Source organism: Nycticebus coucang, chromosome 5 (assembly GCF_027406575.1).
Source record: "Nycticebus coucang isolate mNycCou1 chromosome 5, mNycCou1.pri, whole genome shotgun sequence".
NCBI lineage: Eukaryota > Metazoa > Chordata > Mammalia > Primates > Lorisidae > Nycticebus > Nycticebus coucang.
The window spans coordinates 43,023,991-43,033,754 of NC_069784.1; the positions used below are offsets into that span (position 1 = coordinate 43,023,991).

At 39.7% G+C, this 9,764-nt stretch overlaps 1 protein-coding gene across 3 annotated transcripts in view; it reads left to right on the forward strand.

Annotated features, from left to right (window-relative positions):
* Positions 1-6,785, forward strand: part of CAPZA1 (capping actin protein of muscle Z-line subunit alpha 1) — a 53,211-nt gene extending 46,426 nt beyond the window's left edge. For all 3 annotated transcript variants that reach the window (XM_053591864.1, XM_053591865.1, XM_053591866.1), the window contains exons 8-10: positions 637-708; positions 4,595-4,657; positions 5,189-6,785. In XM_053591864.1, the coding sequence (XP_053447839.1) occupies positions 637-708; positions 4,595-4,657; positions 5,189-5,329 (276 nt within the window). In that variant the 3' untranslated portion in view covers positions 5,330-6,785. The remainder of the gene's footprint in view (positions 1-636; positions 709-4,594; positions 4,658-5,188) is intronic.
* The last annotated feature ends 2,979 nt before the right edge of the window (positions 6,786-9,764 follow it).

Consider the following 9,764-nt stretch of genomic DNA (forward strand, 5'->3'; position numbering starts at 1 on the left):
TAGCTGTAGACTAGGCTTGGTGGCTAGAGCCTGTAATCCTAGCACTCTGGGAGGCTGAGGTGGGTGTATTGCCTGAGCTCAAGAGTTTGAGACCAGCCTGAGAAAGAGTGAGACCCCATCTTTAGAAAAAAAAAAGCCAGGCATTGTGGTGGGTGCCTGTAGTCCCAGCTACTTTACAAAGAAGTGGTCAACATGTAATGAATGCTTTATAAATATATTTTTTAATTTTTGTAATAAGTATCTTGTAAATGAAAATACATTTAGTGGGCAGCGCCTGTGGCTCAGTGAGTAGGGCGCCGGCCCCATATGCCGAGGGTGGCGGGTTCAAACCCAGCCCCGGCCAAACTGCAACAAAAAAATAGCCGGGCGTTGTGGCAGGCGCCTGTGGTCCCAGCTGCTCGGGAGGCTGAGGCAGGAGAATCGCGTAAGCCCAAAAGTTAGAGGTTGCTGTGAGCCGTGTGATGCCACGGCACTCTACCCGAGGGCGGTACGGTGAGACTCTGTCTCTACAAAAAAAAGAAAATACATTTAGCTATAACTTACCACTTTCCTTATGTGTATCCACTTTATGGATGACTTTTAGGACACCTTGTATGTGAAGTTCACATAAACTTGCTCAAACATTCTCTCACACAGGTTCACTATTATGAAGATGGCAACGTTCAGTTGGTTAGTCATAAAGATGTGCAGGATTCAATAACTGTTTCAGTGAGTATGGAATATTTAATGTCTGTCTCACTTGTGACTTCTTAAATTAGTTTTGAACCTGGGCACCGATTCTGCTAGCAGAAATTCACTTTGCTTTCAGTGCTTTGATTTTGGCAGCATCTATTAGGCCCAACCAGCTATATTAGTTGCAATCTTAGACTCAAAATAGTGATTATGGTTTTAGAGAAACTAACTTCTTTCTCTCTTAATTGTAAAATTAGCTCAAAGACAGCAATGCCTTTAACCAATAAACACCAGGGGCAAGGAAAGTTTGCCAAACTAAATCCTAGGAAGGCTTTATATAAAGAAACAGCAGTTTTAGGCCGGGTGAGGTGGCTCTCGCCTGTAATCCTAGCATTCTGAGAAGCCTAGGCTCACAAGTTTGAGACCAGTCTGAGCAAAAGCAAGACCCCCATCTCACTAAAAATAGAAAAACTGAGACAAGAGGATCACTTGCACCCAAGAGTTGGAGGTTGCTGTGAGCTATGATGCGACAGCACTCTACCCAGGGCAACAGCTTGAGACTCTGTCTCAAAAAAGAAACAGCAGTTTCAGAAGTATTCAACTAGAAAGATTATGTTCTATTCTTGAAAGAAGGGGATTAATTTGTTTTTTGTTTCGTTTTTCTTTTTTTTTTTTCATGGTGTCATTACTTTTTTACATTCTTAGAAGTTATTGAGTATCCTTAAAGAGCTTTTGTTTATGTGTGTTATATCTATCAGTGTTTACCTTATTAAAATTAAAACTTAGGTCAACCAGGCACAGTGGTACATGTCTATAATCCTAGCACTTAGGATATTGAGGCAGGAGGATTCTTTGAGGAGCTCATGACCAGCCTGGGCAACATCGTGAGACCCCATCTCTATAAAAAAAATAGAAAATTAGCTTGGTAACACATGCCTGCAGTACCAGCTATTTGTGAGGCTAAGAAGAAAGATCATTGAGCCCAGGAATTTTAGGTCTCAATGAGCTATAATGATGCCATTTTTCTCTAGCCCAGGCAACAGAGTGAGGCCTTGTCTCAAAAATAAAATAAAATAAAACTGAGAAATGTTTAAAATATTAATTAAGGTGGCGCCTGTGGCTCAAGGAGTAGGGCGCCGGTCCCATATGCTGGCGGGTTCAAACCCAGCCTCGGCCAAAAACCACACACACACAAAAAAAATTTTAAATAAAATAAAATATTAATTAAAAATAACAAATTCATTGCATGTTATCAAAAGTAACATTTTTATGAATTACTGTATTTTCCAAACCAAAAAAACCCTAGAAGATTGGCACTAATTTTTGTCTTCACAAATTGTATAATGTCTGGCTTAATAAAAGACAGCAGGATTCTCATATCTGCCTCATTCCATTAGCTATCAAAGCAATAAAGTCATCACATGTCATGTAGCCCCCAGGAAACTGCACTGTAGAAGCATTACAGAGTGAGAGTGAAATAGGCAAATAACTGTCTTAGTATTATTATAAGAATGGAAAATATTTTTTACCTCTTTACAGTCTATCTTGGAACTATTGCTGTAGACATTGAATCTTACCTTCTTCCCTTTTATTTTTTTTTATTTTAAGATAAGAGTCTCATGCTGGGCACTGGCTCACACCTATAATCATAGCACTCTGGACAGCTAAGGCAAGTGGATCCCTTTAGCTCAGGAGTTTGAGACCAGTCTGAGTAAAAGCAAGACCCATCTCTAAAAAATAGCCAGGTGTTGTGGCAGGTGCCTATAGTCCCAACTGTTCGGGAGGCTGAGGCAAGAGGATCGCTAGAGCCCCAGAGTTTGAGGTTGCTGTAAGCTGTGATGCCACAGCACTCTATCAAGGGCAACAGAGTAAGACTCTGTCTTAAAAAAACAAAAAACAAAGAGTCTCACTTGTTTACCCAGGCTAGAGTGCCAGGGGGGCCATCAGCCTCGTTCACAGCAGCCTCAAACTCAGGCTCAAGCAATCCTCTTGCTCAGTAGCTAGGACTATCAACATGAGCCACCACACCTGGCTAATTGTTTTTAGTAGAGGCAGGGTCTCACTTTGCTCAGGCTGGTCTTGAACTCCTCATCTCAAGTGATCCTTCTGCCTGGGTTTTTCAGAGTACTAGGATTATAGGAAAGAGCCACCATGCCCTGCTACCTTCTTACCTTTAATTCTGTTATACTTAATGGTGAGAGGAAGAGAAAGATTCATTTTGTTTTGTACCTGAATCATGTAATACAAAATGGGATGGGATTGGCTGGTTTAACATCATAAGTGTCAGATAAAGGAATATGTGAATGAATATACACACACACACATATATATATGAATGATTTGTCTGCAGGCATTGTTCATATCATTTTAAACCAGAAATATTTTGAAGGCATCAATATTTGAAGACTTGGCCAAGTGCAGTGGCTCACGCCTGTAATCCTAGCACTCTGGGTGGCCGAGGCAGGCTTGCTTGAGCACAGGTGTTTGAGGCCACCTTGAATAAGATCAATTCCCTCTCTCTACTAAAAACAGAAAAACTCGCTGGGAGTTGTGGTGGGCAGCAATAGCCCCAGCTACTGGGGAAGCTGAGACTGGGCAATCACTTGAGCCCAAGAGTTTTTTTGTTTATTTGTTTGTTTTGTAGAGACAGTCTCACCTTACTGCCCTCGGTAGAGTGCCATGGCGTCACACTGCTCACAGCAACTTCCAGCTCTTGGGCTTATGTGATTCTCTTGCCTCAGCCTCCCAAGCAGCTGGGACTACAGGCACCCGCCACAACGCCCGGCTATTTTTTTTTTGTTGCAGTTTGGCCCGGGCTGGGTTTGAACCCACCACCCTCGGTATATGGGGCCGGCGCCCTACTTACTGAGCCACAGGCGCCACCCTGAGCCCAAGAGTTTGAGGTCACTGTAAGCTAGGTTGACACTACAGCACCCTATCCTGGGGCAACAGAGTAAGACTCTGAAGACTTCCTGTCTTTTTATTTTTTTTTTTTCTTTTGAGACTGAGTCTTACTTTCTTACCCCTAGTAGAGTGCGGTGGCATCATAGCTAAGAGCAACCTCAAACTCTTGGTAAAGGGATCCTCTCACCTCAACTTCCCAAGTAGCTGGGACTTACAGGCCCCAGCCACAAGGCCCAGCTATTTTTTTTTTTTTTTTTTTTTTTTAAAGAGACGAGGTCTCACTCTTGCTCAGGCTGGTCTTGAACTCCTGAGTTCAAGCAGTCCACCCAGTTGGGCCTCCCAGAGTGCTAGGATTACAGGTTTGAGCCACCATGCCTGGCCCAAGACTTGGTATCTTTTCAGCATATTTGGTAGAGTGGTAAGAACATAGGTTTTTTTGATGGAATTCTAGTTTCAGATCCCATGTTTATCATTCAAAAGCTATGTAATTTTGGTCAAGTCTTTTAAGAGAGTTCTGCTTTCTAATCTTCAAAACAGAGGTGATCGGCTGGGCGCCTGTGGCTCAAGCGGCTAAGGTGCCAGCCACATACACTTGAGCTGGTAGGTTTGAATCCAACCCGGGCCTGCCAGAACAATGACAGCTGTAACCAAAAAATAGCCGGGCGTTGTGGCAGGCGCCTGTAGTCCCAGCTACTTGGGAGGCAGAGGCAGGAGAATCGCTTGAGCCCAGGAGCTGGAGGTTGCTGTGAGCTGTGATGCCACAGCACTCTACCCAGGGCGACAGCTTGAGGCTCTGTCTCAAAAAACAAACAAACAAACAAAAAAAAAGCAGAGGTGATGATTATAGCATTATCTGCTTCACAGAGTTGAGAATCAACAGAGGTAATGGGTACAGGGACATTTGGTAAACTAGAAATTGTTATACAAATGTTGTTTAAGATGGACTTTTCAGTATCTTTTTCTTCCTGCTTACACATTTTTAAAAATTCTTATTTTCCCGTCTTCCTTCTTCCTTTAGAGTGAAGTTCAAACTGCCAAGGAGTTTATTAAAATCATAGAGAATGCAGAAAATGAGTATCAGGTAAGGGGATTTAGAATTAATTTTTCTAGAGCTAGTATCTTTGCTATTAACATATATTTTTAGATTTCTCTGTGTCCTTTAAATGTACATGTTGGGCAGTAGTACTAATTGTGGAAACTTTGCAGCAACTTGGTATTCTTGTTTACAGTCAAAGATTCAGCATTGCAAAGGACTGTAGCTCTAGTTTTAGAAATAATACAGGGTGTTCATAAAGTTTGTGTGCAATTTAAAAAAATTTTTTTTTAAGTGTCTTTGAAACAACCACTTTTTTATTTTATTTTATTTATTTTACATATACATGTTTATTAGGTTAAAATAGTTTTACAGTGTAAATTGTATACAAACTTTACGGACATCCTGTATAGGTGAGCTTCTTGACCCACTTCAATGATGGGAGAGGAGTTCACTAAAAATACCCTGTCTCTTCCTTCATGGAGGACTCACACCTATTCGTTGACTACCACATACTTTTCCTATTCATAAGCAATCCCATTTCTCTTCAAACAACTCATTTTCAATTATCTATTGCAGACAGCAATTAGTGAAAACTATCAAACAATGTCAGATACCACATTCAAGGCTTTGCGCCGGCAGCTTCCAGTTACCCGCACCAAAATCGACTGGAACAAGATACTCAGCTACAAGATTGGCAAAGAAATGCAGAATGCTTAAAGGCTGAATGTAGGATTCTTCAGTATGTGGAAAGAAAATGGATTCAACATGTGGTCATATGATAAGTGATTTATAAACAAGAGGGATATTTTGCTAGGGCTTTCAAAGTTATCAGGTTTTCTAGCCTCATTGAAATACTGTTGAACTTGTAGCATTGTCTTGATTCTTTTGTGTTCTCTGCTTTGTAATTTTCTGTTATCACTATATCTACTTGTAAATTTTTTTTGTTGTTAATTTTGCTACATTTAATGTTAGAGAAAGAGGTCTATCCTGGAGTCATTTTACTATTTAGAAAATTTTCCTAGCCATGAAGCCCTGTTACTGATTTGGACAAGGTAATAACGTTCAGTACTTTTCTACCCCTGTCCTTTAAAGAACTTCTGGTACACAGCTAGAAAGGCTGTGGTACACAAGCTATAGCTAAATGGAAGACATGTTCACCCTTCCTCCAACTGCTCTGATCATCATTTATTAGCATCTCATTACAGTAGTTTTCCAAAGTTTGGATTAGGACTTCTTGGGTCCTTTGGGGGGGCGAAGGAAGTTTTCTGGAAATTCTATTATAGCCGGCTTCTCTGGGGAACTTGTTTTTAAATCCAAAGACTTGAACCACAGTCCCTGCACGTGAACATGTTTGCTTTCTTCCCTTCCTTCATTGTCGTCTTCTCATCTAGTACCATTGTAGTTACAGACATCTGCATTTTTAGAAAAGTTTTACCCCTTTATTTTTTTTAAACATTTAAAAACTACTGACATACTGTGGATGTAGTAAAATATAAAACTTGAAAAATGCAGATGTTGAAGAAATAAGTATCTTGTGCTTTAATATTTTATGGCAGGATTGTGCTGTAAGCAAATGAATCAAACAACTATGTAAATCACAAACAGAAAGTAAAAATGAACCAAAGTGAAAAGGTTAACTTCCAGGCAGTATCTTTCTATTGTAACCTGTTATTTAAAGGAATACTAGTGATTTCTTCTGAATAGGATGTAAAACTTGTTCCGAATTACCCTTGCTTAGTCTCCTGCCTGCCAAGAACTCAAATGTAACTGTGATAATGCAACCCTTCCCAGGTATATTGGCAGGTCTGTGTGTGATCTCAGAATGCACAGGTGACATAGATAGGATATGACAGCTGGTAATGGTGGATTCATTTACATTGTTTACACTTCTATGACCAGGCCTTAAGGGAAGGTCAGTTTTTTAAAAACCAAGTAGTGTCTTCTTAAATCTCCAAATGTCAAAAAAGAAGGGTATTTCTGCTTAAACTTTGTTTTTGCTCAGTAATACAGTTAAGCAAGTTTGTTTCCAAGTGACCCATTGAGCTATGTAAGCATTTTTTGTTTATTTCAAATAAAATATATTTGTATTATTTGTCATTCATATTATCCATCCATACCACACTATCCTCTGTATCAGGTAGTCAAATAGAAATATACCTGTTTTGTTCTAAAATTGTCTGAGTCTCTCCTTTTTGGTTCATCTCTTCGGCCTTTATTCCCAAGGTAAGATACTCAACTGTATGATCTTATTTGTTGAGAATGTTTAGGGTTTCTGAAATTGCTTCCTGTCTTCAACTAATACTGACTCTGTGAACATCCAAAGACAAAACACAGTTTGTTTTTTTTTTAAGGCCAGAGCATTGTCTCTGTAGATCATAACTACTCTTTACTCAATGGTTACCAGTGTGTCAAAGGTTTTGTTTTAAATGTCAAAAAGGAAAATCTAGGTATCTTCTCTACCTATCATTCTGAAAGCCTAAGGTACAGTTATAGTTATGAGGCAGAAAGTAGAAATGAAAAAATCCTTGTACCTTGAAGTTGGCAAGATTTCACATTGTCTTAACTCTAAATGCAGCTGCCCTCTCATTAGCTGGCTTGGCTACGGAGTTGTGGAAAAAGCTTTTATCCTGGTTCCCTGGGGAGAACCAGAAGGAGTTTGTGTGCTTCCCCCACATCCATTTCAAACCTCCCACCTTTTCAAGGACATGAGCTGTCTTTCATTCTACTTGTAATACAAACAGATTTCACATATTCTTGCCTTTAACTTATTAACTCTGCCATCCTGTCGCCAGGCTATCCCATTGATTACCTTAGCTCAGACAGACTTTAAAAAGACTCTTCATCTCTTATCTATCTAAAACCCTTAGTAATTTGTGTACCTGGGTGGAAGTGAACCTTCCTTGCCAAGGTCCTGCACCCACCCAGACTTCTTAACATCCCTCCGCAGAATATTTGCTTGAATTGTGTCTGTTTTATCAGATGGTGCTGAAATCAGCATATGGTATCTTAGGACAAAGGTTTCCAAGCCAGATGGGATAGGAATTTTTTGTGAGGCCTCACTCCTGTATTTGAGTTTGAAATGAGTACTGCCAAAGACTCAGCTTCAGTGGTTGAACTTCTTCTGTTGGTTGCCTGGTTCCAGTGCCTGTTCTTTATTATCTAGAATTTTTTTTTTTTTAAGTGACTTTCATTTATTTATTTATTTAGTTTGTGGTGTGTGTGTGTGTTTTTGTTTTTTGTTTTTTTTTTTTAGCCGGGGCTGGGTTTGAACCTGCCACCTCCGGCATATGAGACTGGCGCCCTACTCCTTGAGCCACAGGCGCCACCCCTATTATCTAGAATTTTGATGCTGTTCTTATCAAGGTTCATAAGTGCTTGGCACAAATTGGCACATTCCCAATTCAAAGACTGAGAATACCTGAATGTCAGTTTACAAATGTACGATTTTATAAAGAACTATCAAATAAATAAGATACTCATGACTACCTTCTAGTTTTTCTGCTATCTAATATGTGGAAAATCAAAGAAAGGAAGGTTGGTAAATACAGGATAAGACAAAACTGGATGGTCCTATAGTTTAAATTGAGCTAACTTAAGTCCTCTTTTAACAGGATATACATAAATTTGTAGAGTTAATATCAGCCCTTTGAGGACAGAAACCAATCTCACACCTGCAAATTCAAGATGCCAGAAAGAATTCTGTTATGTATAAGGATATACAGTTGATTCTCTCCTTCAGGTTAGTTAGGTTCCATAAAGTCACTTGGAACACCAAATTAGTGAATACTCTGAATGAAGTCTATCTAACAATTTTCTCTGTAAAGCTTTGTGCATAAGAATACTAAACTGCACTTTAACACTGCACTTGGGGGCCATTTTAAGCTGTGAAATCAAGAGCAAAAAGTACAATAACGCAAAAATCATGACACTGAATAGATCCCAAAAGGGGCAGTTGCTCATAATGTGAAACAAGGAGGCAAAGCATCACTGTTGTTTAGCTGAGAACATGCTCATAGGGCAACTCTAATTTTTTGCTACACTGTGTATGGCCATGAATGACCACAAAATTGCATCAAGTATTGATTTGGAGGCTACAAATAAATTACGTGAGCAGGTGAATTAGCAAATATAAAATCTGCAAATAAGGAGGTTCAACTGTACTGCCACAGCCTCTCGTCTTTCATTATTTCGGTTATCTTGGATATGGGTTTATTCCAGTACTGCTATTGGCCAAAGTTAAATTTCAAACTGCCTTCAGTACTGTTTGGACTCATACTGGAATCAACGTTAAATTTCGAGTTAGATTCTTACAAGTGCAGATGGATTTAAGGAAGACTTCAAGAAAGTGAGATCAGTGCTGGATGCAAAAGGTGGGAAGGAATACCATTCCATACATCTAGAGCAGCATGCATTAAATAACAATTACAATCCCTTGAGTAGTAGATTTTTCCAGGAAAACTGGTTACAAGAAGTGCCACAGTAACCAAAGCCACACAACATCACATTTTTACCACAGCTGTTTGTGCATGTTTTGAGAACATCCAAGAGAGAAACCTCACCAGATTGGGGGGGAGAGGCACATGTGTCCAGGAGTAATGCTGATCAGAATGGAGCCAGATGTTCAGTTTGGGTACAGGGAATTGTAGGTTTCTGAGATGATAAGTAACAGAGCAGTTTTTTAGGACTTCACCCTCTTTTTCTGAGTGAGAAAAAGGTAAAATCTTGGGCTATTCCACTTTTTTCCTCTACTTTGCATCATCAGTTCCTAACAGTTTTCCCCTGTTCTGTTTTTCCCTAAGCCTGTAGCTTTGGTTCCCACTGACATTGCATTTTCTGTTGCTAAAGTGTTATTCCTGGCTTTAGTTGGTTGTTAGCCTGGGAAAAGGTACAAGGGTAGCCCAGCTGGAGCATAACTTGGATCTGGACATTCTTCAATTCCTTAGATTGAGTATGCGGCCTCCTACTGGTAACTACTTTGGAGAACAACACTACCTTTGATATATCTGGAACTCTGGTATACTTGATTTAAAACTTTTTTTTTATAGAACTTATTATCTTTGTCCCATTCTAGTGTGTGTTTTTGTTTTTTCATTCTGGAAGATAAACAGATGCAAAGGCTTGTTATTGTATGTTTTTGTCGTAACTCCACCAC